Source organism: Fusarium odoratissimum (assembly GCF_000260195.1).
Source record: "Fusarium odoratissimum NRRL 54006 unplaced genomic scaffold supercont1.32, whole genome shotgun sequence".
Lineage (NCBI taxonomy): Eukaryota > Fungi > Ascomycota > Sordariomycetes > Hypocreales > Nectriaceae > Fusarium > Fusarium odoratissimum.
The window spans coordinates 180,934-207,527 of NW_022158716.1; the positions used below are offsets into that span (position 1 = coordinate 180,934).

At 47.3% G+C, this 26,594-nt stretch overlaps 13 protein-coding genes across 14 annotated transcripts; 7 read left to right on the forward strand and 6 right to left on the reverse strand.

Annotated features, from left to right (window-relative positions):
* Positions 1-582: 582 nt before the first annotated feature.
* Positions 583-2,261, forward strand: FOIG_13311 (uncharacterized protein). The gene is made up of 6 exons (XM_031214461.1): positions 583-1,040; positions 1,094-1,219; positions 1,294-1,375; positions 1,435-1,541; positions 1,598-1,881; positions 1,948-2,261. The coding sequence occupies exons 1-6, from the start codon at positions 711-713 to the stop codon at positions 2,066-2,068; spliced, it is 1,050 nt and encodes a 349-aa protein (XP_031055832.1). The 5' UTR covers positions 583-710; the 3' UTR covers positions 2,069-2,261.
* A 282-nt stretch (positions 2,262-2,543) lies between these two features.
* On the forward strand, positions 2,544-5,085 carry FOIG_13312 (uncharacterized protein; the record flags this gene model as incomplete). 2 transcript variants are annotated; one of them, XM_031214462.1, is made up of 5 exons in its annotated part: positions 2,544-2,680; positions 2,750-2,869; positions 2,984-3,635; positions 3,691-4,212; positions 4,312-5,085. In XM_031214462.1, the coding sequence occupies exons 1-5, from the start codon at positions 2,601-2,603 to the stop codon at positions 4,924-4,926; spliced, it is 1,989 nt and encodes a 662-aa protein (XP_031055833.1). In that variant the 5' UTR covers positions 2,544-2,600. The 2 variants fall into 2 exon arrangements, with proteins under 2 accessions (XP_031055833.1, XP_031055834.1); XM_031214463.1 differs by having other exon boundaries at positions 2,750-2,928; positions 2,984-3,650; positions 4,312-4,926.
* Positions 5,006-6,376, reverse strand: FOIG_13313 (uncharacterized protein; the record flags this gene model as incomplete). Its single annotated transcript, XM_031214464.1, has 1 exon — positions 5,006-6,376. One exon carries the CDS (start codon positions 6,374-6,376, stop codon positions 5,006-5,008), a length of 1,371 nt encoding a protein of 456 aa, XP_031055835.1.
* A 712-nt stretch (positions 6,377-7,088) lies between these two features.
* FOIG_13314 (uncharacterized protein) lies at positions 7,089-8,526 on the reverse strand (the record flags this gene model as incomplete). The annotated part of the gene is made up of 5 exons (XM_031214465.1): positions 7,089-7,150; positions 7,207-7,312; positions 7,366-7,758; positions 7,833-8,306; positions 8,368-8,526. The coding sequence occupies 5 exons, from the start codon at positions 8,524-8,526 to the stop codon at positions 7,089-7,091; spliced, it is 1,194 nt and encodes a 397-aa protein (XP_031055836.1).
* A 446-nt stretch (positions 8,527-8,972) lies between these two features.
* Positions 8,973-9,834, forward strand: FOIG_13315 (2,4-dihydroxyhept-2-ene-1,7-dioic acid aldolase; the record flags this gene model as incomplete). Its single annotated transcript, XM_031214466.1, has 2 exons — positions 8,973-9,510; positions 9,566-9,834. 2 exons carry the CDS (start codon positions 8,973-8,975, stop codon positions 9,832-9,834), a joined length of 807 nt encoding a protein of 268 aa, XP_031055837.1.
* Positions 9,835-10,185: 351 nt separating this feature from the next.
* FOIG_13316 (uncharacterized protein) lies at positions 10,186-11,199 on the forward strand. The gene has a single exon (XM_031214467.1). The coding sequence runs from the start codon at positions 10,194-10,196 to the stop codon at positions 11,088-11,090; it is 897 nt and encodes a 298-aa protein (XP_031055838.1). The 5' UTR covers positions 10,186-10,193; the 3' UTR covers positions 11,091-11,199.
* A 194-nt stretch (positions 11,200-11,393) lies between these two features.
* On the reverse strand, positions 11,394-12,800 carry FOIG_13317 (uncharacterized protein; the record flags this gene model as incomplete). Its single annotated transcript, XM_031214468.1, has 2 exons — positions 12,123-12,800; positions 11,394-12,068 (listed from the first exon to the last, which is right to left on the reverse strand). The coding sequence occupies exons 1-2, from the start codon at positions 12,609-12,611 to the stop codon at positions 11,394-11,396; spliced, it is 1,164 nt and encodes a 387-aa protein (XP_031055839.1). The 5' UTR covers positions 12,612-12,800.
* Positions 12,801-13,266: 466 nt separating this feature from the next.
* FOIG_13318 (uncharacterized protein) lies at positions 13,267-13,875 on the reverse strand (the record flags this gene model as incomplete). The annotated part of the gene is made up of 1 exon (XM_031214469.1): positions 13,267-13,875. One exon carries the CDS (start codon positions 13,873-13,875, stop codon positions 13,267-13,269), a length of 609 nt encoding a protein of 202 aa, XP_031055840.1.
* A 477-nt stretch (positions 13,876-14,352) lies between these two features.
* On the forward strand, positions 14,353-16,270 carry FOIG_13319 (uncharacterized protein; the record flags this gene model as incomplete). Its single annotated transcript, XM_031214470.1, has 5 exons — positions 14,353-14,552; positions 14,605-14,880; positions 14,973-15,148; positions 15,206-15,570; positions 15,623-16,270. The coding sequence occupies 5 exons, from the start codon at positions 14,353-14,355 to the stop codon at positions 16,268-16,270; spliced, it is 1,665 nt and encodes a 554-aa protein (XP_031055841.1).
* Positions 16,271-16,723: 453 nt separating this feature from the next.
* FOIG_13320 (NADPH2:quinone reductase) lies at positions 16,724-17,805 on the reverse strand (the record flags this gene model as incomplete). The annotated part of the gene is made up of 2 exons (XM_031214471.1): positions 16,724-16,976; positions 17,030-17,805. 2 exons carry the CDS (start codon positions 17,803-17,805, stop codon positions 16,724-16,726), a joined length of 1,029 nt encoding a protein of 342 aa, XP_031055842.1.
* A 491-nt stretch (positions 17,806-18,296) lies between these two features.
* FOIG_13321 (uncharacterized protein) lies at positions 18,297-20,809 on the forward strand (the record flags this gene model as incomplete). Its single annotated transcript, XM_031214472.1, has 5 exons — positions 18,297-18,310; positions 18,379-18,734; positions 18,872-19,407; positions 20,056-20,228; positions 20,467-20,809. 5 exons carry the CDS (start codon positions 18,297-18,299, stop codon positions 20,807-20,809), a joined length of 1,422 nt encoding a protein of 473 aa, XP_031055843.1.
* An 18-nt stretch (positions 20,810-20,827) lies between these two features.
* Positions 20,828-22,764, forward strand: FOIG_13322 (uncharacterized protein; the record flags this gene model as incomplete). The annotated part of the gene is made up of 4 exons (XM_031214473.1): positions 20,828-21,360; positions 21,420-21,863; positions 21,913-22,139; positions 22,274-22,764. 4 exons carry the CDS (start codon positions 20,828-20,830, stop codon positions 22,762-22,764), a joined length of 1,695 nt encoding a protein of 564 aa, XP_031055844.1.
* A 348-nt stretch (positions 22,765-23,112) lies between these two features.
* On the reverse strand, positions 23,113-23,917 carry FOIG_13323 (esterase/lipase; the record flags this gene model as incomplete). The annotated part of the gene is made up of 2 exons (XM_031214474.1): positions 23,113-23,638; positions 23,703-23,917. The coding sequence occupies 2 exons, from the start codon at positions 23,915-23,917 to the stop codon at positions 23,113-23,115; spliced, it is 741 nt and encodes a 246-aa protein (XP_031055845.1).
* Positions 23,918-26,594: the final 2,677 nt, after the last annotated feature.

The following is a 26,594-nucleotide window of genomic DNA, read 5'->3' on the forward strand; positions in this document are numbered from 1 at the left end:
ATTGCGCCACGAGTCCGCCATTAGATGTCCATTTGCTTGACACGATCCAATTCATTATCCCACCGCCTTGCCAGATAGCAAAGCCAATGCGCAACCGACCGACTGGGTGATAGAGGGGGCATAGGTTTGGTAAGTCTTGAGACCAAACAAGTGAACACAGATATCTCAGGCAGCGCCAGTATTTTTTTTTTTTTTTTTTTTTTTTTTGAAAGATATAACGACGATGATGCTTTGCGTCCAACGACATTTTCTCTTCCAAGTAAAGGATTTAATCGACCCAGGTTTTTAGCAACTTAATATCAGATTTTCATAGCCATCTTAAGCGTAAACACCAGCGCCCATCAGATTGAACGGTGTCAGAAAGTTGCTCTCATGACGTGAACCATTTAGCATAGCACGAATCATGCCCTTCTCTCCAGCATAATCATTTTTAATCTGCACTATTATAGCAGAAGGCTTTTACTCGGTAGATTATGCTTTTAACGTGATCGTCGGCAATGATGCGCTTTTACCGAACAAGTATTACAAATCACGTCTTACCTGATACAACCAAACTTTAGACTACTCCACAGAGCTGCCTCTCAAAGTTCAGAATTTCATCACTATTTCTCATTATCCTATGTTATTAATATATTACTTCATATAAATAATACCATCAACTCTGGTATCTCTTTATAACTTCATTTTCCAACATCGTCATTGCGCATACTATGCCTCATAATATCCTCTTGACTGGCGCCTCTGGTTATCTTGGTGGAGACCTCCTGGCGGAACTTGCCAGCACAGAGTTACCCGAATACGGGCAGCTTTTTGCACTTATTCGAAGCTCAGAGCAAGCCGATGCCGTCAAGCAGTTAGGTGCAGAACCTCTGACATTGGACGTCTATAACGAGGATGCCGTGCGCGAAGCTGTTCTAAGCCATGAAATAACCGTTGTCCTTTTTCTGATTAACGCTGTCTCCCCCGCTTCTCAGAAGCTCTTTATCAAGGCCCTCGGCGAGCTCAAGAAGAAGACCGGCTCTGATGTTCATTTCTTACATGTATGGATTATTGTCAGAAAGCAAATAGAGGGCGCGAATACTGATTATAGCAGACCACTGGTGCCAAGATGTTTTCAAGCCATTCCGGTGCTCCGACCGACCGTGAATTGAGTGACAATGACCCAGAGTTGTTTGCCGTGCAGAAAGCTCAACGAGCACCTTTGATGAGATTTCAGGAGGTAAGTCTATTCACACTGCGTCCTCCCAAGTGCGGGATTTTTGGCTGTCATTGTAGCATTGACAGATTTGGCAGGCTCTGGACACGAATAATACCATCATTGAACTCTCCGAAGCCAGTCAAGTCAAGAGTTATATTTTCGCGCCTTGTATTGTTTGTAGGCTCTTCCTGTCTAGGCTCTATCACCCGAAGACTGATGATAATATTACTTTGTAGATGGTAAAGGCCGCGGATTTGGGAACCCTATCTCAATTCAGACGGTCGCCATTGTGCAGGCAGCCAAGGCACTTCGAAGGGTGTATCGAACCGACGCTGGAGCCCCGGTTCGTTTGAACAAATCATCATCATTCAGACTTAGCTAACCTACTTATTGATACAGATCTGGCCCGTTTCTCACATTGCCGATAACACCAACCTCTATGTACAGATCTTGCGCACAATCTTGATAGGTCAGGATCCAGGACATGGAAAGCTCGGCTATTACCTTGCATCATCGGGAAGTGTACCGTGGAATGACATCTACAATGCATTTGGAAAGACCCTTGCTCAACGGGGTATCATCGATGACGCTACGGTTCAAGATGCAGATGACGAGATACTTCAAAAAATGGCAAATGCTCTGAACTGCCCAAAGGACTTTGTTGCTCCACAACTTGGTGGAACGTAAGTAAAATGCTGTTTCTTTTATTCCTTGCATGAAAAACTAACCTGTTCTCTTTTGCTTGGCAGATGCACCTTTGTAGCTGAGCATGGACGAAAGATTGGATGGAAGCCTACTCGCGAGGCGGAAGATATCCTCGTGGCAGCAGGTGAGGAAGTTGACAGGATTTTGCAACATTTGAAGGCTTAGAGAGTGCAAGGACTACTTTTTTGTATAAATTCACTTGCTTACTACTAGGTTTATTTACTGCCTTATGCCTATCCTTATAGCACTAATATCGCTTTCTACTGCTATTTTAATTCTTTTTCTTATTGTGGAATCATTGGTCGTGTTATTGGATTGCTGTGAATTCAGACCCAAAATAGGAAGCTCCGTACCTGCCTAATGGAATAAACTTTTGGGAATAGTGCCCGCTCTGGGTAGTGGATCATGTAGTTGCCCCAGATAAGGGTCTTAAAAAATTTAGCTTAATCGCCCTGCCAGGAAACAGATTCTGGAATAAGTCCACTAAGTCTAGGGAAAAGGCACTACTATGCTAAACTAATGCTAGAACATGCCGCACTTGCTCACGCTAAGAAAGCGGCGAGTTTAACCATTCACCGATAATAAAAATCTACCTATCCCCTCCTTTTCATATCTGCCACTTATTCCATCAATTGTTTTATCTCAGTCCAGCTCTAACTTATTCCCATTTTCCCCCATTATCTTACCTAGCTACAACATGCCACCCTCTACCACTCGCAGTAATACACGCCGATATCGTTCCGATCCGTCGAAATTACCCCGGCAGAAATCCATCGCGTAAGTTGCAAATGGCTACAAGGACCTTGGACCCAGGGCTAATTCGCTTCTGTCGCCTTTCGCATCTAGGTGTCGTAATTGCCATGCTCGGAAGATCAAATGCTCTGGGAATAAACCATGTAACAATTGTTCTTTGGCATCTGAATGCGTGTATCCGACGCGAGATCGGCAGATCAGGGTAAACCAAAGGTAGCATCATCCCTATCGCTGCCTCGCCATAGATTTGCCCTTCTCCGTCATTTTATGTGGTATTTTAATTTGTTGGAGAATAAGTCTGGTAACCATGAAACTCTCATGATATAGTCTCCTTGACCGCCTCCTTCAAGAGAATGAGGAATTACGTGCCCAGATCCATCCTGAGTCGCCACAACCTAGACATACAGATGCACCCTGGCAACCTACTCCGACATCCAACGACCATCAAGATGCTGCTGAGGAGAAGATACTGGAAGAAATAGACTGGTTCGCCCACACGAGAACATCCGATACGCCCATCTGGATAGGCGAGATTTCCGATGCAGCGTTTGCGACTCGCTTCCGACAATTTGCCTCATCTTCCCAAACACCAAGTCACATCCCTCGCACACAGTTCGCTTCCGACGACGATCTACGCCTCCTGGTCACTACGAATCCAGCCTGGCCGACACCGCCCCGCGCCAGGCTTTTGGTTCAGACAGCGCTGAAATTTCTCCGGTGTAGCTATCACGTAGTGCGGCGCAGCGAGATACTCTCGGCGCTGAACACCTTCTGTTTAGACCCAAGCAACGCTGGCGTTAGCCCTATTATGAAATCCAAGATGTGGGCTTTGTTTGCACTTGGTGAACTAAGATCAAGTAAATGTCTGAGTTCTAGCAAAAGGCTTCCTGGGTTAGCCTACTTTGCAGTTGCCAGCGATACTGTCCGTATGATCAACGAAAGGCCACAGCTCGACGTGATCGAGACAACCTTGATTCTGGCGAGTCCTCTCATGGTTCATTTCATCCTCCCACTCGCGCTGACTTATGGTGCAGACTCTGTATTCGCTCGAGGCAAATCGCCGACATTCTGCGTGTACACTCGTTGGTTCAGCCATGCGCCTTGCGACCGTGATGGGTCTCCATCTCAACATTGGCGACACCTACCTTGCAGATCCTGAACTAAGAGAGCATCGCATCCGGGTGTGGTGGTCAGTCTATATCCTCGACCGTCTGTTATCTTCAAAGATTGGTCTTCCGCTACTCATATCAGACGAAGACATCTCGGTCGATCTACCCTCCAACAGCCCTGCTCTCACCTCGGAAGACTTTGGCGATCATTCTCACTTTTTAGCTATTGTGCGACTTGCCAAGATCGCAGGGAACATCTCTAGATCTCTCTATGTCCGGACACCTCAGCGCGGTACATTTCTTCAAAGGGTTGCAAGGATTCGAGAGGAGCTTGATCACTGGAAGGGGGAACTACCAGATCAGGTAAAGGCTGACTTCAGTCGCACCGACGAGACTGAGGATCACTCCCAGTCTGCTATCTCTAGATTGAAGGTGTCATTTAACCAGGTACGCTGTTCGTGAATTACTCTATCTCAAGTTAATGACATGCATTACATACTCTTGCGTGCATATCTGAGTCATACTTAGGCTTGCTAACCCTTCTAGTTATTCATCTTAGCAACGAGGCCTGCACTCCTCTTCTGCTTTCGTCGACAGGTAGATGAGGCTGCGGCAGCGCCGAGAGAAAATCCTCTTCCAGACGCAGCTCGCGAAGCGGCAGACGCGTGCGTCAGCGCTGCTCGACAATCCTGCCAGCTGTTATTGCGGTCCTGGGTGAATGGCGAATTCCACACCTTCGATTACTCTTACGTACAACACCTTTTCTCTGCTGCAGTGATCCTCGCGATAGCGAGCACACTAGGTCAGGATACCTCGAAGAATGATAGAGAAGAGTTTGAAATTGTAGCAGGCTTTCTACAGCAGCTAGAAGAGAATGGAAATCCTGCAGCCATGGAGTTCTATGCTCATATCAAGGAGATACAGATAGTCTTAGAAGCATGGCGTTCTACACCCTGTCAACCAAATGCTTTGCCGATATCTCAAGACCTTGGCTCTACAGAAGTCTTCCAACGCGCAATGGCCAATCCACCATTGGAAGTCCCGGTTTTACACAACACAGAGCTTGGTACTCAGGCAGCGGATGGCTCACCTTTGAACCTTTCATTTCTCGATGACTGGATCTACGATAATGCATTTCAACAGATATGCTGGCAGGAATAGTGCAGAACCGATGAATGGAGTATTTTGTGATGCTAGACTATCCAGTCGATAAATGACGCTGTTGAACAATCCTTCATATCTATTCCTTACGCTGTAGAGTGTGATAGCCAAGCTTCTCTCTCGCTTCAGCAATAGTAGATCCCTTGCATATCATTTCCCTAATGCCTTGCTCACTCTTCTCAATACGGCTCGCAATTGCAGCCACCTCACGAGCCCTGTCTCGTGGCACAATTACAACCCCATTTGCATCGGCTACAACAATGTCTCGCGGGCTGACACGTACTTTACCGACGCCAATCGACTCGTTGACCCCTTCAACCTGGACTCGATCCTTGCCCGTCCGCATCCAGCGCCCAGAGGAGAAAATTGGGTAATTGTCGCTGATAGCACGGTCAACATCACGGCATACACCATTGATGACTGTTCCCGCAACACCACGCAGGCCGGCATACTGCGTCATTATATCTCCCCAAACAGTGCAGTCTGTGCGGCCACCGTTATCAATTACAACGACATCGCCTACGGCCACGTCGTCGATGAAATCACCAACACTTCCTGGAGGGTCACTGGCAGGGGCATAACGAACTGTGAAAGCGGGCCCGACTGTGGTCTTATTGTAATTCGCCAGGGGCATGATGTCGAATGCTTGTCCTGGGATACCAAGCTTGTCGAGGGCGTCTGAAACTCCCGGGGTGTCGGAATCGGCGAATAGACTGACCAGTTCTTGGTCTTCTGGATTAGCCGTGTTGGGATTTTGAGGCTCGTCAGGCCTTGCTGACCTATAGGGAGTAGCCGAAGATCCAATGGATTCAAATTGCGTGTCATGCATGACTTCTGCCACAGAGCGGCCGCTTCGTACCTCCTGAACCATTCCATTCTGGCGACGATCGATGCGCTCGCCCAGTTCCAGGACATCTTGAATACGATCAGCTGGTATGAAAACCACGCCGCAGTTATCCGCAATCACATAGTCGTTCTCGTCCACCTTGACACCGCGTATCTCAACCTGCACGCCAGAACCGATCTGAACCAATCTATTGCGTGCGCTGATCATAGTCACACCACGACCAAAGACAGGATAGCCGATGTCCCGACTTCCATCAATGTCACGACTCATGCCATCGATGATAGATCCACGGATTTTCTTGACCTTGGCGGCGTTGGCGATGATGTCACCCCAGGAAGAGATTCCTTCTACACCACCAGCGATGACAAGGATGCGATCGCTTGTTGCTACAGCATCTATCACTGGTGTGATCAGATGTGTCGTAGCTGGAGCATCCTCTTTCTTGGGTCCAAGTTGGACAGTGCTGGCGTGGCCGACGATTTTGGGGCAGTCCCAGAGGGGCCGAAGACCATTCGTAGCTCCAGGGAGACCAAGAAAGTCCAAGGCGTCGGATACCGTATTGGTATCTAGTGCTGAAAGCCGATCAAGTGTAGTGTCAGACATTTTAATGCACTAGAATAGTTATCGTATAAAAATGTAAAGGGAGTCTGAAATGATGTATTTTAGAAGACAATGCTTAGATACAGCGTGCCTGCCATGGCCATTTAAACTAGATACTTCAAGAGACTTTATCAGTCTAGAATATTGATGCCAATTCCGCCTCCACAATCATGATGTCCTAAAGGCCAAAGGCAAAGACGCCGATTGGATCGGCCTTCTGCCATATCCCCAAGCTTGAATCCCATAATAGTAAAATAAAGGATGCCCATTGGATCGGCGTTTGGTTCTTTCGCCAGGCACACCCCACCATGGGCCCGGGCAACATTTGGTGGCGAGCTGCGGTGCGGTGTGAGCCATCAACTACGCAATTAAACTGAACAAGGCTTCTTCAATCCAAGCTGGAATGCTCGTTGTGACTAATATGCGATTTTTGCCGCATAGTATTACTACAAGGAATTTCCCTTTTATGCTTAAACTCACAAGAGGCTATACAGCTTTTAATTCGTTAGATTAATTAAAATAATAGATCTAATTGTTAACAGTAATAGGCGAGCTAGCATAAAAAGTATAGATGAAGAGCACCCTTGATAGTCTTTGTTATAATCGTGATATATTGAAGCCTAATTACAGCTATAGAAAGGATTTAATGGTTTTAACACCTTGCTGTAACCGAAATTGCTTGCTTAGCTGAAGTTTACCATCTAGAACTTGAGTGCTAATTCGTGCCCAACACAGAAAGGAAGCCTTGTACAACAATATCTACATTGTTGCTTGTCACTATAAGATTCGTCAGTTTACTGATCATATACCGGGAGCTTGGGTATATGGCTTACATCCAGTCACGGACAACCTGCCAGAAGGAAGGAGGTAGATATGATGGTTTGTTCTGAGCTCATCGACCTGATCACGGGCGAGTCCCGTCATAGAAAACATACCGATCTATAAACCTTGTTAGTTGAACTCCACAAGATAGCTGGGGGAGGTGTTCATACGTCTGTAAGCAAGTGCTCCCACGATCCCCTGACTGCTCTACGTTGTAGTCCTTGGTACAAAGCTTTACGCATGCTTTTCATCCGTTCACTCATCGTCACTAGGTCCTGTTGCCATTGGCCCAAGAGAACCGGGCTACTCAGAATTTTGGCTACGATTCTTGCACCGTATGAAGGACAAGAAGTTATCTCAGCCCGCGACAGCTGGGTTAGTAAAGGGGTGACCTTAGCCGCAGTGTCGGTCTCAAGTACAACCATGTGAAGAACCCCTACGCGCTCTCCATATAAACCGAAGTTCTTGGAGAAGGACTGCGCCACTGCGAACTCTAGGTCTGATCTTTCAAAGAAGTGAGTTATTGCGGAAGCGTCTTGATTCAGGTCTCCAGACGCAAAGCCCTGACCGCAAGGATGTCAGATACAGAACATTCTTTGATGGCGGTATAGACTACTCACTAAGCCATGTCAAAGACCGCGAATAAACCAGATTCCTTGCAAATCTCAGCGACAGTCTCCCATTGCTGGCGGGTGAGATCTGCTCCAGTGGGATTGTGAGCGCATGCGTGTAGGATAATAACGTCTCCTTCACATGCCTCCTTCCGCAAGGTTCGTGTCATTGCCTCAATGTCCACTCTGTGATGTACCATATCATAATACGGATAAAATCGCTGTTCAACGTCTGGGCCAACAAGCTTCCAGATCTCTGTGTGATTAATCCAGCTTGGGTTTGAGATCCACACCCTCTTAGGTTTGAGGTTGGTAGCGAGGAACAGAGCAGCCATATGGTTGGCTCCTGTGCCGGAGACTGTCTGAATTGAAGCTACACGCTTTAGGTCCCGGGTTTTGCCAAAGACCAGCTTCTGTGAGCCAAAAAGCAACTCTGGGTGACCGGTAAGAGGCAGGTGCTCGTGGTTGAGACTTGGATCTGCATGTATCTGTTCCTTTGCCTGTAGGGCATCGTCAGCCAGTGTTTGACAGATAAGTTCATTTAGCTCTATGCTGCTGTACCTGGGCAACAGATGGCAGAACCCATGGTTCTGCGTTATCATCACGATAGAATCCTGGACACAAGTCAACCTTGTGCTCGGCCGTGTCCGCTTTGAAGCTGGCTATGAGCGAAAAGGCCGCGTCTGGCTGGGCGGGTGGAATATCGGAAAGGTGCGACATGTTCAAACTGTTTCTTCGTATTGTCTCTGGCACGGTGATAGTCTTTCGTTACAAAGAATTTGGAGGCAAAGGTAGGAATTACGGTAATGAGTTATAGAGCAAGCGGGCGGAACCCTAACGGAGCCGTCGGGAAGACTAAAGGATGCCGGTCAGAGACCCGGCGATAAATATGTCACCGAGTGAAAGGCAAGACTCGCCAGCCACCAGATCCTGCCGAATCGAAAGTGTCGACAAAATCCAAGATAATGAGTATGGGGTCGGTCATAAGTAGCTTCACCGATTGATTTCATCGGAATGATACCGCGCCTAGATAGGAATGAGTCTGACTTATTTACAGGCTATGTATATCAACTGCAGTTTGTTGCATACTTCAATACCATTAAGTAGTTCATCATTATCTAATTGTACTCCATCATTATATATCTCTTACCATAACATATCTCACGATGTTGCATACCTCTGCTCTTACGACCACTATTAAAAACCCGCAACTACGGCTCCTCAACGCTCTTCGCGCCAATTCGGGTCCAATTATGACCTTTCTCGGTCTCCCTTCCGCACGCACAGCTCAACTGGTAGCTTCCACTGGCCTCGATGGAGTGATTATCGACTGTGAGCACGGACATATCAGCGATGATTCTATGCATAATGCAGTTACGGCTATCGCTTCCCAGGGAGTCTCTCCACTTGTCCGTCTTAGAATGACTCACGCGGACTTGATAAAACGCGCTCTAGATGCTGGTGCTCATGGTATTGTTGTTCCTATGATCAATACACCTGAAGATGCCAGGAACGTGGTTCAACACGCCAAGTTTCCTCCCCAAGGGCTGAGGGGACAAGGCTCAGCGTTTCCTGGGTTTGCTTTTGGGGTTGATATCCCAACTTACATGGCCATGGCCAACGAGACCGTTCTCATTTGTCTGCAAATCGAGTCCAAGCTGGGTGTTGAGAATGTTGACGCTATATGCGCCGTGCCCGGTGTTGGTGAGTAAACTAGCCACCCTTGACTCATGTAAGCTCGTTTCTGAGTTTAGACAAGATATGCTTTTCATAGGTCCCAACGACCTTGCTCTTTCGATTTTAGGTTACGCCCCTGCAAGAGGCAATGAGCCTGAATATAACGACGCAATTGAGAAGATCATAGCAGTAGCTAGGAAGCATGGCAAATGGATTGGCCGCTTATCGAATGATGGAGCTTCGGCTAGGAAGCATCTAGAAATATTTGACACAGTGGCTCTAGGCTATGATGTGCGGGCTATCCAGAATTGGTATCTAGCTGAACTGAAATCTGCACGCTCGTCGCAATAAAATCAGGACTTATGGAAAACCCTTCTAGCACTTGTAACTGCATCCGTCGTTTTAAGAAGCTGCCGAGATACGCTAGTGCTTGTAACCGAGGAATTAATCAGCATACGCCCAACAGAAGACGGAGACTCGTTGCAAATCAAAAATGACGTGAACGGGTGCTGACTCAACATAAGGAACTGGAATTTGAGTTTTATGCGAGTTGATTGGGGGACGGCGTGTTCTAGGCGACGCCGAAGCACGGGAAAAATATTTCTTGCCGAAGTGGGGATGGTGGATGTACATACCTTGGGGCTGCGTTGGTGTTCAGAATAGGTATAAAGGTTGCAAATTTATCCAGCACTACAGCAGTGCGCAGATTTATGGATTCGACATCACCAACTACTCCAAAAGCATTTCGACTAAAAATGACAAAAGCAAGCGAGCCTCAGCAGTTGATTCGGCAAACAGTAGAGCTTCGCATTGACGATCTCTCTTTCAACCTGTCCACCGTTCGTCGAGACGGACCTTTAGTTCCAATTTTCTTCTTACATGGCTTCGGAGGTACCAAAGAAGACTATGTTGACATCGCGCTCAATCCGCTATTTACTGGTCGGCCCTTCTTAGCCTACGATTCGCCCGGTAGCGGAGAATCGACAATGTCCGATCTATCTCAGCTATCAATGCCCTTGCTTGTCTCAATCGCGGAACAAGTGCTTGAGCAATTCAACATCACCCACTATCACCTGGTTGGCCACTCAATGGGGGGACTGGTGTCTAATCTACTGGCTCAATGGCAGCCATCCTCGGTGTCGAGTTTTATCAATATTAAAGGAAACCTCGCCCCAGAAGACTGCTTTCTGAGTCGGCAGGTCCTCCACTACCCATCAGATGACGCGGAAGCATTCGTTAATGAGTTCATCGAGCGAACACGCCAATCACCGCTCTATGGTAATGGGCTGTACGCCGCTTGCTTTCGTTCCAAGGTGCAAGCCGCTGTAGTTCGGCCTACGTTTGAGTCTATGGTAGACTGCACGGATAACGGGAGACTCTTGGAGGCCTTTGAGAATTTCACCTTTCCAAGAATGTATATGTTTGGGGAGCAATACGCTTCCTTATCATACATGCCCAGGTTGGTCAAGGCCGGGGTGGAGCTGGCTGAGATACCTCATAGTGGGCATTTTGTTATGTATTCAAACCCTGTAGCGATGTGGGAGCGAATCGCCCAGTTTGTGAGCCGGATAGAGTATTTTAATGGAGACAGAACTTGTATTATATAAGCTTGAATTTATATAAGTGTTGAAGTTGATATTCCCGTTTGACTAGTATGTATTGTTTCTTTTGCTTGGAATATTTCTTCTCTCCCTAGAGTAAAAAGAGGGTTAGCAGAACTATGCTGCCAAGCCGAGGTGCTACCCGGGCTTTTGTAAATAAGACTGCTTAAAGTTTTAGTTTTCTTCTCAGCGGCATAGTTCCAAACTACATTGCATCTGAGATGTCTTGTCTTATATCTTAACAGTATAATATAGACCAGAAACAAACGGCTTTACTGAATACATTAGTCTTATAGTAGTGACTACTAGTTAGTGCCCATCTGATGCTCCAATAAGTGGCCTAGCGGAGGTCATCGTAGCCAGAAACGATTTAGGGGCATCATCTTCAAAGAACTGAACCCCACTCAATATGCTCCGTGAAATCACGTCAATAGCGTATGGAAGCATCTCCTCCTCATACTCAGCAATAGCCCTCTTGGTCAGGCCAAATTCCTTCAGCTTGCCAGCGAGAATGCAAGAGTCGCGCAACGCACAGTTGACACCGTCACCTACAAATGGCGTGGTGACATGAGCAGCATCTCCTATCAGAGTTACATCCTCAGAGGCACTCCAGTTCAGTCTGTCGGTTGGCATGTGGTACATCAGCCACGGCCTGAAAGGACCTTCGCTGTGGCGGATAATATCTTTGAGCTCCGGTGCATAAGACCCGAAATACTCGTTTTTGAGAAGGAGATTCTTGACGGCTTCATGATCGTCGAAGTCAATGCCGGCGGTGGCAGGGAAGTTCTCAGGCTTGTGCAAGCCAACGTCGATGCGATAATGGCCATCTCCCTGCCGCGAATTGAACATGTGCTTCCCGTTGCCCATGATGACATGGGAACCGACACCGCCGATAGATTCGAGAGTGGAATAGTATGGGTTGCCAGGGTGGATCTTGGTCGTGATGTAGAGGTTACCTGAGTAAACAGGCTTTGCATCCGTCACCTTAGATAGATTAGGTCCAGATATATGGCATGTGAGGATTATGAGGTAACTCACCAAGTGTCGGATCTTACTGTTTGTGCCATCTGCACCAACGACAAGGTTGAACCCCGATGCCGTGGTACCGTCGGTAAACGTGAGTACAATCTGCCCCTCCTCGTTCCTATGGGAGCTAGCCACGGGCTTTGACCAGATGATCTTGTGTTTCGGGATACCGGTGAGAAGGACATTACGCAGCTGCCATCGATCAATTTCGGGAGCATCGCGGCCCTCCCCAAAGGCCAGAAGCTTGTTTCCCTGATGATCATACAGCAAGTGAATGGTGGCATCTCCATCACGCGAATTCTTCTTAAACTCATCATAAACGCCTGCCTCGTGCATCGCCCGCTGTCCGCTTCCTACATGCAAGTCGAGGCATCCTCCACGGGGCTGAGACTGTTCGCTGCTGCGCTCGTAGACGATATAATCGATGCTATTCTTTTCGAGGATTGCCGCCAATGCCAAGCCTGCTGGGCCGCCGCCAAAAATTGCGATTTCGGGAGCCATGGCGTATCGATGTCGAACAGGGATTATTGATTGTGGAGAAGAATAAGCTGCAAGTCTGCTGGAATAATGCTTTACAAGAATCGAAACAACGGCTTTCGGACACTTTAATAGACAGAGGCGTATGAGGTGCACGGGACGTCGCAAAGCAATGTGCGTTTACTTCCCCCAGTGCTCCTAGATTCAATGAGACGAAACCGCCCCAAGCAGCGCGGACATAGAGCGGATGGGCGGGCAATGTCGCATCCCAGTTGCGGATGTAAATGCGGGGGCCTAGCGGGAGTGTGTTGCGGGGTGTCAACGTGGGGTACCAGGACAGAGATTTAATTGGACTAGGCCGCGGAACGACACGAATGCTATGGCAGGCCTGGGTATACGTAGAAAGAAAAGCTGGCGGGAAACTTTGGGGGATGCCCCTGGTCATTGAGTTTCTGTTGTAGATGAGCTCGTGATATTACGGAAGGTCAATCATTATTATAGAAGTTTATAGGACTCTTGACAATTACTACATAATATCTTAAAGGCAGACAACCAGTATGTATTTAGACTTCTAAGATTCAAAGGGCTAATACCCAAATATCCAAGCTAGACAAGACGTTTTCTCGTCATTCTTTAGTCCCAAACAACCTGTTGTCATGACTGCAGGGTTGGGAACTATCTAGCCCTTCACCAGTTCCGGAGCTTTAAAGTAGATCGAGTTCTCCCATCTGGATAGTCGCTGTCCAATGATCGGCCGCTTTTTAATGCTCGCCTCATCTTCACCGCTCTTCACCCTTCGCGTGAACTCCTCAATATCAATGTCCACACCAATCGGGTTCTGGGCGTATTCCGCTGTCGCCATGAACTGATGAGCCTCCTCTGCCGTAGCGAAGTTGTCAACCTGGAGCTCGAACTCGTTGCCATCAGGATCAAAGTAGTACATGCTCGTGCTCATCCCATGATTGACTGGCCAGTGAGGCTCAATGCCCTTAGCCTTTTTCTGCTCGTAGCTTATTACCAAATCAGCCAAGCTGTTGAGAGTAAAGGCAATATGATAGATTCCAGAGGCGGAGTGTTTGTTGCTGATCACTGCGTGGCCGGGATCTTGAACGATGACTAGGCGATGATGTTCGTCATCGTAGGCGATGAAAGCAGCCTTCTCATTCTTGAGAACGACCCGGCCTCCGAAGAAGTCAACGTGCCACTTGATCATGGCCTCAAAGCGCTCGGGGGTGGTGCGGAGGCCAAAGTGGCCTATCATGACTGGTCTAATGACTTCGCTGTTCATGTTTGATATGGTAGAGACCAGGCAGGGTTTTCTCTGATGAAATAAAACACCTTATAGTCTGTGATGTCCGTAAGGAAGGAACTGTGACGATGTAGTATGGACTCGGACTTGTGAAGAGTTATATGCCTCGCCAGCAATGCAACAAGTGAACGTGGGCCAACGGACAACTGTCACAAATGGCACGTTCGACACGCGCGTTACGTCAACTCTCAGCCCTAAATTGTTGCCGCCATTATCATCACAAGGTTGAACGACCAGACTGTACTTGATTTTCCATGCGGAGCCAGGGCGGCTTTGACCGACGTTTTGCGGAAGAGCCGGTATATTCCCGAGTTCGACGGTACGTCTCGGGCCGGCACCGTAGGACTGATAGGCACTCAATAGCACGCCCGCAAGCTACATATCAAGAAGAAAACTTGTTTCTAAGCCCTTCATGCCAAATCAGTCCTCTTGACGCGAGTCTCGACTAAAATTGCAATGTCGCAAACCAACCAGGATCTCGCGAGGCATATCCTCAAGCATCCCTCCATAGGTTGCATTCAAGGTATCAATAAGCTACCAGAAGTAACTCAGTACTTAGGGATTCAATATGCAAACCTCAAAGATAGGTTCTCTCGAGGCGAGCTGAAGCAGTATTCCTCAGCAATTGGTAGTATACTAGATGTTACAGCATATGGGTACGTACAATTTCACCTTATCTGTACGCGGCGTCTCAGTCCCCGTTTCTAGGCCGATACCCATGAGCCCCTCAAATGGGTGCGAATGGGAGCACACACTCATACAGCAATCACTGCCTTTCCTTCCTCGGCCTCAGTCCGACACAGAATGCCTGACGCTCAATATTTCAGTCCCCAAGTCCAGCGATAGGATCAACTTGCCCGTGTTGGTATTTGTGCACGGCGGAGCCTTTGCAACTGGTAGCAGCAGTTACCCTCAGTACGATCTTGCTCAGATCGCCGCTCTCAGTGCAAAGATAGGAAAGCCCATCATTGCTATAAGCATAAAGTGAGTGATGAGCGAGGCCCAGTTCATCTCCTACTTGATCCGCCGCCTGGTCAGTCTATCTGTACCCTCCGTCGCTAATAATTGTCATGTAGTTACCGTCTGGGTGCCCCAGGTTTTATGTATTCCCCGGAGATGAAAGGTGCTGGGTATATGCCCAACAATGGCCTTGATGATCAGAAACTTGCCTTACGCTGGATCAAGCATTTCATCGGCGGTTTCGGTGGAGACCCGAAAAGAGTCACCTTTATGGGCGAGAGCGCCGGGGCAGGTATGTAGAGTGATGAAGTGGCCGTCATATATGCTCGACTTGATTGAACATGTTTAGCATCTAGTTTCTTCCACCTCCACTCTGAAGAGCCTCTATTTCACCAAGTAGTAGCCATGAGTGGCTCATCGCAACAACGGCTAAAGTCACTCGAAGCATCCGCTGCGTCATATCAATCTGTGGCCAAGGCGCTGGGCGTGGCTGACTTGCCGACGAAGGAAAAGCTGCAAAGAATGATTCAAACACCAATTGAGACCTTTATGGCCAGTGTCGGGCGCAAGTTTCCGTTGGGACCTCTAGTTGACGATGAAACCATACCTACCGTGACGACATACAAGGCGCTTGGCGACAGTGAAGAGTTCTTGAGGCTCTTCCCGGGTCTGAAGCATTGCAAGAGGCTGATGATGGGAGATTGTCAAATGGATGTAAGTATCAGATAGCCCATTCTGAATACACCAATGCTGACATGTGTGCCAGGGTATGGCATTTGGTTCACGCTTGGCAGGGCGATCAGATGTTCTTCCAAAGACAATGGAACAGTGCATGTCCCATGTTTTTGATCCTATCGATCGAAACATTGCTCCGAGTCTTGTCGCAGCTTATGGAATTGACAGTAGAGTCGAATCGAACTCCTTCAAAGCAACTGAGCCGATTCTTAACTTTGCCAACGATATTATGTTTGCTTTACCCACCACATATTTCTCGGAGGCCTGGTCAAAGTCATCCATACCGGGTACTGAGGCTTTCATCTGTCGTTTCAATTGCCCGAATCCTTGGGATGGGCCATGGAAGGGCTACGCGACTCACATTCAAGACATCGCTTTTGTCCTGCAGAACTACAACGAGCATCTTTCCAAAGGGCAACGTCTCGGTGCTGAGCGATATGCTAGAGACATCATCGCTTTTACTAATGGAGAGCAACCTTGGCCAGCTTACCAAGAGAGTTCAAGCCCAGGAGCGATGGTTTATTATGCCTCGATTGCCGGCCAGGATGAGTCTGGATATGCTTGTGAAAGGACTCCGCAACAAACAAGGCGAAGGGATATCCTGGAGAGAATTGTTGGATTGGAACATTTGGATAAAGCCGTTGACGTGTGGCAAATGTTCATGGCAGGCCTACGATGACCATAAATCATCCGTAAATTATTAGGTAGCTTGACATTTAAAAAGAATAGTTGTTTACGACTTATGCTTGAATTCAAGATTACAGGATAAAATACTTACTTATTGTACTTGCAATTACAAAATCATTATTACTGTTTCTAATGATTGGTATAGGATTGATTTCTTGATCTGATGTATGTGGTATCTAAAGGAGTAAATCTATACCAAGATCGATATACTAATTTTGAGCTCTGAGCCGTAGGTCGTAACTATAAATAATACATATAGCCGGAAAATCACATGATACTTGCTTCATAAGTATAAAGATCTCCAAAAAACAAACTTCCTGATGTTGAGTTATTTGCAATCATCTTATATCAAAGTGTGATTACCACGCCTTATAGCTATCTAGGTCGTTCCAGCAGCTTAGATCCTTAGAAGTAACTTTCCCCTCGTGTTTCGACTTTCTAGACCCTAAATTCTTAAAGTCAGCGCTATGTCTTTCAAAAAGAGGAATGGGAATAGATTTGAGAAAGGCGAGAGGAGTACTACCTTGTGTGCTTTCTGAGCCTCTTCCAGGTCATAGATACCGTGTATATTAACCTTTAGCTTTCCAGCTTGCAGTAGGTCAAATATTTGGCCGGAGTAGTATTCAAACTCTTCACGAGTTGTGATATAACCGAACAAGGTAGGGCGCGCAATCTTCACGCATTTAGGAGACAACTGCCTGGGACACTTTAGCATACAAATTGAGATGAGCGAGCGGGTGGGTGGACTGACTGTAAAGGCAATGGGGGGATTGGACCACTTGAATTCCCGAACCAGACGACGGTGCCCTTTCTTTTCACAACCTCGAGACTGCCTTTCCACGTGTCCTTTCCGACGGAGTCATACACGACATCAACCCCCGCTCCTTTGGTAAGCTCAAGAACATCTTGGGTCCAGTGGATGCCTTGATCGTTTCGATAGTCGATAACATGGTCGACACCGAGGGCTTGGACCAGCTCGACTTTGTCCGGGCCGCCAGCTGTTCCGATGACAGTCGCGCCTAGACCCTTAAGGATCTGTGCCATCAGGATCCCTACTCCTCCGGCGGCTGCATGCAGCAATACCCAGTCGCCTGGTTTGACAGTGTAAGTTTCTTGCGTGAGAGCCAGAGCTGTCAACCCGCTCATGAAGCTAGCCAACACATCCTCATCACGTAGCCCCGCGGGAATCTTGATTGTCTTCTCTGCTGGCACCGATGAGAACTCGGCGTATCCTCCGTTTGCAAGCCATATGACTCTGTCTCCAATCTTGAGGTCATACCTGTCTGTTTCGGGGCCAAGAGCTGCCACGGTCCCTACGGCTTCACGCCCTAGGACTTCGGGCTTGGGAGACGGATATAGCCCGGTTCGGAAGTATGTGTCAATAAAGTTGATACTTGAGATCGTGTTCCTGACTAAGACTTGACCAGACTTGGGAGTGGGAATGGGATAATCGGTTCGGTATTCGAGAACTTCTGGGCCTCCGATCTTTTCTACCACAATCGCCCTTTGAGTTGATGGAATCTCCATTTTGGGTGATATTGTTGCTGTAAGATGGTACTATTCACCTAACTTTTGGCAAATGCTCCTTGCACAAGGACCTCTTGTCCACTTTTGTAAACCGATGCGGCTACAGAAAGGACCCTTACAAGTATTCCAGCGTAGTCGGGTTCGTGCTGACCAATTATATCTTGATCCGAAGATTTGCGGCTGCGCAGAATGCCCAAAGTAGTAATTGCGGCGTTAAGGCGGGAGTAGCGCAACCCTCTCCATGGACGAGGTCAGGACCGACGAAGGCTTTTCCGCATATGTATCTGAAGGGGAAAAGAGTCAAAAAAGCCGTACGGAAGATTTCGGATTATGGGAGTCCGCTGGGTCCGGCGATACTATTTCTCAATGTTGATGTGGACTTGACCTGTGCAGTGGAATATATACTTTGGCTCAATAAGTGCATCTTAAGATCTCAGGAGACCAATTGCCACCTCGGAACCATCTGTCTCACCTCAACCACTTTCTCCACCATGGAGGTTACAAAGTACGTCTTACCCGTTACACGCTTATGCATAGGCGGTGTTTTGCTGAAGTTAACTCGAGCTCTGCTAGTAACGTATCAGCCTGGGACGTAGATGTTCTACGTACCAAATTCTCCCTCGCGCTCTCTGAGATGTATCGGCAAGAGGTTCCTCGTTATGGCGACCTCATTCAGATTGTACGAGATGTCGATACAGCAGTTCTAAGAGCAGAAGGCCAGAGGCCGGAGGATCTTCCCTTGAGAAATCATCTTGAACGGCACGGGGCAATAAGGCTTGGGTCAGAGGAGGAACTGCAAGTGATCAAGCGCCTCTTTGCTATTTTCGGAATGCATCCTGTCGGCTACTACGATCTACAAGTTGTCAAATTTCCACTTTCCGGCCAATCACTGAGGAATCCCTGGCCAAAAACCCATTTCGAGTCTTTACGTCAGTTCTTCGAAAGGACCTTCTTTCGCCCGCGATTAGAGATATCGTTGAACAAGTGCTTAGTAAAAGGAATCTATTTAGTGCACGCCTGCTCGATATTATTCACCAGTTTGAAAGTGGGGGAACGGTTTTGACAGCCAGTGAGGCAGATGAGTTGATCACTGAAAGCCTCAAAGTCTTCAAATGGCACTCCAGATCCATGGTTACAATCGGGGATTACAACAAGCTGAAACAGGAACATCCTTTGGTGGCAGACATTGTGTGCTTTCCCAGCGCGCACATCAACCACTTGACACCTAGGACCCTTGATATCGAATATGTTCAAAAGGAGATGATACGAAGAAACTTGCCAGCAAAGGAGAGGATCGAAGGGCCCCCTGTTCGTCGCTGTCCTATCCTACTTCGACAAACCAGTTTCAAAGGTCGTGACGAATTAGTCAATTTTCCCACGTCGACCGGAGACGCCGTACCCGGTACGCATACTGCACGGTTCGGAGAGGTTGAGCAACGTGGCGCTGCCGTTACCCGTAAAGGACGTGGTCTTTACGATGAACTTCTGAATACAGCTTCGGAACAATCTTCCGGAAGTAGTAGGATTACTCTGGATGAAGCGTTGGTAAACGCATTTAGGGCGTATCCGGATACCTGGCGCGAGCTACAAGAAAAAGGGCTGGTTTGTTTTCGCTACCGGACAAGCTCCTCCGCACATGATCAGGAACTGCGCAGGCGCTTGATCGGAAAGCTACATTGTCCAGTCCCTCTCGGAGAGTTGATTAAAGTTGGTTTGGTTGAGTATGATCCCCTGACCTATGAAGATTTTCTGCCGCTGTCAGCCGCTGGGATCTTCACGTCAAATCTAGGAAGCCAACAACTGTGCGAGCAATTTGGGGAAAGCTCTAAAGGTCTGAGGGATTTCGAGACTGTGCTTAGGGGCAGGGTTGTGAGAGAATTTGATCTTTATGATGAGATACAGCGCGTTAGCCTTGAACAGTGTGCGAAAGAATTGGGATTAGGTGGGATTTTAGTAGATTAAGCAAATTTATATCATACAAAAGTAGCACATTTTAAAGATCCTATAGGAAGCATAGCCGATACCATCCTACCTACCCTGTACCGAATAAGCCACAAAGCGGGGGGAAGACCTCGGAACCGGGGTATGTGGATCGCTCCGGAGATTCGGAACGCTCAAAAATGCCGACTGATCCACTGAATTTGCGGGGTTGTATTAGTGTGCCGGGCTGCTGTTCACTTTATCTCTTGAAGCGGACTGAATTCCACTTTCTTCCAACGCTATATCATGTAACCATGACTACTATTCAAGAAACGCGTACCAAGCGCCATCATCAAGAAGATGATGAAGATGTGCAACCGCCCCGCCACCGCAGAAAAACTATCCGGAAGCGGATCGCCATTGCATGCGAAGAATGTCGGTCCCGGAAGCGAAAGTGCGATGGGGCAATGCCGGCTTGCAGCGGATGCACGAAGAGGATGTCTGTTTGTGTCTATACATCCGAGGTTGAGGCTAGGGCCTGGCACAGCGCGTGAGAGGCCCCATGTTACTTTACGACGATAATCTCAGTGTCACTAATCATTACTCTCTGAAAAGAATGGTTCAGTCGCTACGGAACAGATTGGAGGAGCTTGAAGCAGCTGAAGCCTCGTCACAGGGACCAGACCAGCACGCCTGTCATAACGATCCAACGGTGACAACGGAGGCTAATCATGTTGACAGGCAAGCGTCAAGTCCTGATCATGAAGAGCATGCCGTAGCTGTGGGCACTGAAGAATACCCCGATCAATGGGAAGCAACATTCCCCAGTGGTGAATCTGGCATCGACCAGGCGCTAGGCGCCTCAGCACCTGTTGAAAAGAGTAGGCATGGATTCAGCCCCTCAGAGTTGCAAAGACTTGAAGAGCTCAAGAGACCGATTCGACAGATGATAGACCAAGACGAAAACTCAAACGAAGACCTCCTGGCTGTTACTCCAAACCAAACCCTGTCGAGCTCAGGCACAGAAGCGCATTGTACCTGTGACTCGGTAGTTCATCAGACTCAATGGTTTTTACCACTCTGAAGAGTCGCAGACAGCTTGATGTCAACATACTTCTCCAAAATACACCGGATATATCCCGTTCTTCATCGGGGATCCTTCAGGGCTCTGTATAATAGGCTGTGGGAGTCGGCGGGGAGTAATTCGGAGCAAAAAGCCGTTAATTGCTCTGGGCTCTGCAGACAGAGGAAGCGCGGACTGCTATATGCTGCAGTCTTGCATGCAGTCTTTGCTCTAGCCAGCTTGTTTGAACCTGGGTGCCCAAGGCGGAATGCAACTCGTGCCGATGAGTTTTTCAGCAGAACGCAAGACCTCAACTTCCTTGACGTTCTAGGCGATGAAGTGGACACCGGGCTAGTGCAGTTGGGTGTTCTCATGGGATTTTATCTACAGGCAACGGAGAGATTTTCCAAGTGTTGGAACGTCACGAGTCTGACGATTGGACTGGCTCAGACCATGGGGTTGCACCTTGCCGATGCACAAGCTAAGAAGAGAGGTTTTATCACGACCCCTCTTACACAAATGGAGTATGAAATGCGAAGCCGCGTATGGTACGGATGCGTCGTTTTAGAGAGGTATGTCGTTCCCTCTGAGATCAACAAAAGCCGCCATTTCTAATATTTTCATCTTCAAGGGAGGTTACAATGTGCTTCGGACGACAACTAATGGGCCCAAATGTTGGAAAAGGCCCCCGACTCCCCGAGCCAATTGATGATGGCCGTTTGAGTCAAGTTGTAGGACAATGGAACATACAACCCCCGGAACAGCCAAGCCTACTAGAATCATACATACAGACGATTAAACTTTATGACATATTGAACAAGGTCACAACTAGAAAAGAGCCTCACAGTCTGCCATCGCCGCCATCCACTGATTGCCAGCAGTCCACAGCAACAACGAACTTCCAGAATATCCTCGACCTTGATGCCTTGCTCATGGAATGGCGAAAAGCTTTGCCAGGATATCTCCATTATGAACCAGGCTCACCAGAAAGTAGCTGCACTGAGAACAGCAGTTCCGACGGCCTCCCAATCCCTAGAGACCATCTTTATTATCAAGCGAAAAGATTATACCTAAGGTTTGATCCACGTGCCCCCAACTAAGAGCGTGGATCTAATGTCTCTCAGGTTTCTGCATGTTCGCATGCTAATACTACGTCCGGCCCTGGATCTTCTTTTTGAGAAGCAGCAGACTGAGCCAGTTGTAAGAAAAGGGCCATTGGAAGTTAGCGTAGAGGACCTGGTGGTCTCCAGCATAGCTTCCCAGTGCGTGCTTTCCGCTCAAGGATTGATTTCGTTTCTGGAAGATGGAACTCAGTCCAAAGGGTGCCAAGCTTGGTGGTACAATGTCCGCTGTAAGTGTCTGTCCTCTACCGTCGGTATGCCTTCTCATCCTAGGCCACAGATTTACATTGCTCCGCCAGCATCATGCTTCTGGCGCAGCTGTGCAATTTCGGCGATGGGGGCTCCTTCAGGCAATCGCCTAAAGCTCTCCTTGAGCAATGCTTAAAGTGCCTTTCAAACTATAAAGAGCTAAGCAGTGCCGCTAGGAAGTCAATAAAGCTTCTCAAGGATGCTTCTGAAAGTCTATCGCGAAGTGGACAGCCTCCGGCTGAGAAGCGGGACAAGGCCACGAATACCCGTCACGCCGACTCTCAGAGTCAGTCACATTTACGCAACGTTAACGCAATGATGGACAGGAGTGGTGGGGTGTCTCAGCCAGGAACTGAGCCAATACTACATGATGGGTCATTCGGGCAGGGCTCTCTCGTCGAAACATCCAATAACTCCCAGGACCAAGATATCAGGTTCACAGAGAGCGACGGAACCTTGGCAGATCCAGCAGCCGACCATCTCCTAGGCCTGGATGACGAATTTTGGTCTTTGAATCATGACAATATGTTACAATGGCCTTTGGTGCCGTTTATTTGTCAGTTCGAATGCTTGCCAGATACCACAGACCCCCAAGATTTAAAATAACATAAATGGCAGTTTCGACAAGAATACCACGTATAGTAAATCATAGTTGGGTGAGGAGCGGAGAGATCTAACACTATGAACACAACGACGGCCAAACCACTTGATGTATAATGTCTGCCTCCTTTCTGGCGATCTGGATCATCTAGTGCATGCCCTTGGGCTAGTAGAGAAGATTAGAAATTTCCTAGTTATTCCCTCTTCCAGCCGCCAATGCTATAGCCTGTTTTGAGTCAAAGGACTTGGACATCCCATCTTAAAGCCGGAGATCAAGGAGATATGTGGCATTTATCGATTTGATAAACCATGACGAATTGCTACTGAAACTTCCAGCTTTTGCCTCGTGTACGTCTATTCATTCTCCAATAGCCATTCTCGGAACCAGTAGACTGCTGCATTCTTGGCTCTTTCCATCCCCCTTCTCTCTCCAAGCTTATTGGGGTTTCCACGAATAGCGAAGCCATGCTCAAGCCCAGGAAAGTACTGGTAGCTATAAGAAATTCCTAGCTTTGGGATGACCTGATTACTGTACTCTTTCAGCTCCTCCGTGAACATCGGGTCCATCTCAGGAGCAATGATTTGAACTGGAACAGCCAAAGCGTCAATCTCGGTCTTCTCGACCATAGTCGGGTGTGCCACCGAAATGCAGTCGGCGAGTTGTTTATCTTTGGCCCCAATATGAAACGCTCCCCATCCTCCGAAGCAGAAGCCCATGACTCCGAAGCGACGATACGAAGCTCTAAGAGCCTCTGCGGTCTTGATGATCTCAGGTCCTCTCACAGACTTGCTGTTTCGTGCCAAGAACGCTGGAAGATCGAGCTCAGCCCATCGACTGTCGTCCAGTATGGTATTAGCGGGAAGAATCTCACCGCCGAAGCTAGAGTAAAGCCGATTTAGTGAGAAAGTTAATCCATTTAGCTTCAGTAGTTCAGGTCACTTACAAGTCAGGTACCAGAACGGTAGCCCCGACCTCCTCAGCATAGTAGTCCGCCAAGATGCGTGTATTCGAGAAGGTCCATCCAAAGAGGTCATGAATCATCATGATTGCTACTCCTGCATTGGATCCTGTGACATAGCAGTTAATTCCAGCAACTTTGCCATTTCTGCCTCTGGGCGTTGCATCCCATCGAAAACCTTTAACACAGCAGTCGGCCATGATGAGTGACTTGAGATAATATAATCAGCGCAGTTGTCAAGATATCATTGTGATTAGAGGAGCATATGCAGTTTATAATCGAGTTTTATTTGTTAGGTTCCATTTTAGTTACCAGCCTGCAAATAAAACGTAAGTCATTGCATGCATGAAGCTATCCGCACTAACGCCGCAACCCTCAACCTTCAGCTAATTGTCACAGTTGCTGTTACCAAACAGGAAGCAACTACATCCTTACCTGTCTAAACATATAATACCAGAGGAAAATAATAAATCTCAGCTCATAAGCCCTCGAAGATCTTACCACTTAGTCTAGTACGGATATCTGAGCAGTAGTCCGTCTCGTAGGCTGCATATATGCGGATGCAGCATGCGGCTATAACAGTGACCCGCCGCAAGTCCGCAACTTTTATCCTGTTGACGGCAGGCGAGCGCACGTGGGTACCTTAATACCACCGTCTAGGAAAATAGGGAGAAACTCCAAACACTTGCTGACGAAACTAATGTATTAAGTTCAGCTTCCTGTCGGGGATCGTATTCTAAGCAATCCTTGTTGAAAAATAATTTGATAAGCTCACTCTCCCTGGAGCAAGAGCAGCAAATACCCTATCTAATACCATACTTTCCATTCTCTCTAACACATCTGCTTCAGCGATTCTGCGGCGTGCAGTCTCATTGGTTCGATCTCCCGCTTTATAATTTGCTTACTCTATTATCCTCCAATCTCTATCGTTTATCTGTATTAGCAAGAGTCCTTTACTTCTTAATCCGATCTTAATAGTTACTTACCTTTGAAACTAGATTATTCTTGTCACTGTTAAATCCTTCTTTATCCATGGCTATTAATATTGTTTTTAATTCCAAATATCCAACTTGCAAAACTTCGTCACCTGCTCCGTACCGAAGAAAAGACTTATAGAATTTCGATGATTCTTCATCTTTCGACTACAAACTTGTGTTATCTATATCTTTTATGAAACTTCTCTTTTGATCCCAGTCGTTCGAGCCAAGGAATACGAATGTCTTTTCGTCGAACACTGCATCGGGTGAGATATTCAATTTTGGACGGTGTAGCCTATTGATCTCTTTTGCGATGTGCAGATGCACCGCTGTTGGTAGATTGGTGCCATGCGTAGCTTCATAGGACGGGGATGGAAAAACATTGGTGACATAGTTACCAAAGTGTACTAGTGAGCTGATGACTTCAGCTAGACTTGTAAACCATATACCCCGTGGGTAACTGCGGAGAACGCTCATTATAAGATTTGAAAAGAGCAGCTTCTTTACCGGCGACTTTCGATGATTTTCATGGATGACTGTGATGCCACTGTGGAGGACATTATCCTCTACTATGCCGTTGATTGGGATCAAGATAGCGGAAACAAAGCCTACCAGGTTCCCCTTGCCATCTCGAATGACGACAACAATCTTGTCTTCCAGTGATGTAGACGAAGTGGGCTTGGAAATTTGGTAGTTGGGAAGTAAGATCTTTATATTTAATTCTATTTAAATATTTACTAATAGAAATTTTATTTAATATAAAAAATACATAATCTTATTTTTAGTATTTTAAAAAGGGTAGCCGGTTTCTGGGGGTGGCTGGTTTCCCTGTATCCGATGTTATATAATATAATTATACTACTTTCGCGTTCTTAATAGAGTTTTCCTACATTACATTAACTTTACACCAAGGCCTCTTCGTATTCGTTAAAGCCTAATATAACATTACCCCAGACTCTGATGCCGAGACAACCGAAGCGGTGAAAAGTGCAAAAAATGCCACTATAGCTTAATAAACTTCCGGAAGAATGGAACCTTAAGTACAGTACTTCTGCAGACATAGCTCCAAACTTAATCCGCAGTCGCTCCGACGGCAACCAGATGTGTCCCGTACCCCCCAAAATCAGGCAATTACCCCAGTGAGGAACCTTGGCATTCTTGGGAGCCTTGCTCATTTATCAGAGCCTCATACTCTCGTATGCCTGCAAGCCACAAGGTTTGATTGGGAGTGGTTTGATGACAAAAGATGAGGCACGACTCACTTCGGCGTATTAACGTAGCGTTCTTGGCATTTGCTAGAACATAGGTCAATTGGCGGTTCCTAAAAAAAAAAAAAAAAAAAAGGAAAAGAAAAGAAAAACGACGAGGTTCGCAACCGAATTAAGAGCTTATCGCAGGGCAACCTACAGCCCACACACCACTCGGTGACAAGATTCGAACGGCCCAGACTCTGTCCCGGTTTCATGGCGATGCCGGCCCGCATACAACTGGCCAGACAAACCTATCGGACATAAGAATTTTCCTGGGTCCACCGAATATGCAGCTCGGCAAACCACTTCTGGCTGGTAAAGCTTCTAAAACACAGCGTCAAGGTCTATCCATTCTTTCTTCTTGCTCTGGCAATCCTGAAGTGCTTTTTTCCTAGCTCTAATTTAATTAAAACGTCGAGCACAAGCCGTTGCAGCATGCTTAAACGGCTTCCCTTCTCCAGGACCCTACCTGTTAAGCCGACTTCAGTGTGAATATGCTTAATTAATCTATCTGATAATTTCTAGTATCCTACTACCTCTCTTTTTAGGACTTCTTTTAGTTATATAATTAATATCTTCCTAAAATAAGGCTTATTTAGGCTAAACCCCTAATAAGATTATATAATATATCTTAATTATATAATAATATA

What these genes read in the sequence shown, in the direction of transcription:
- FOIG_13311 (XM_031214461.1), top strand. Translation starts at nt 711, where the DNA reads ATGCCTCATAATATCCTCTTGACTGGCGCCTCTGGTTATCTTGGTGGA. An exon ending in CTTTGATGAGATTTCAGGAG is followed by an intron (nt 1,220 to 1,293) that starts GTAAGTCTATTC and finishes CAGATTTGGCAG; the next exon opens with GCTCTGGACACGAATAATAC. An exon ending in GCTCCACAACTTGGTGGAAC is followed by an intron (nt 1,882 to 1,947) that starts GTAAGTAAAATG and finishes TTTGCTTGGCAG; the next exon opens with ATGCACCTTTGTAGCTGAGC.
- FOIG_13316 (XM_031214467.1), top strand. Translation starts at nt 10,194, where the DNA reads ATGGATTCGACATCACCAACTACTCCAAAAGCATTTCGACTAAAAATG.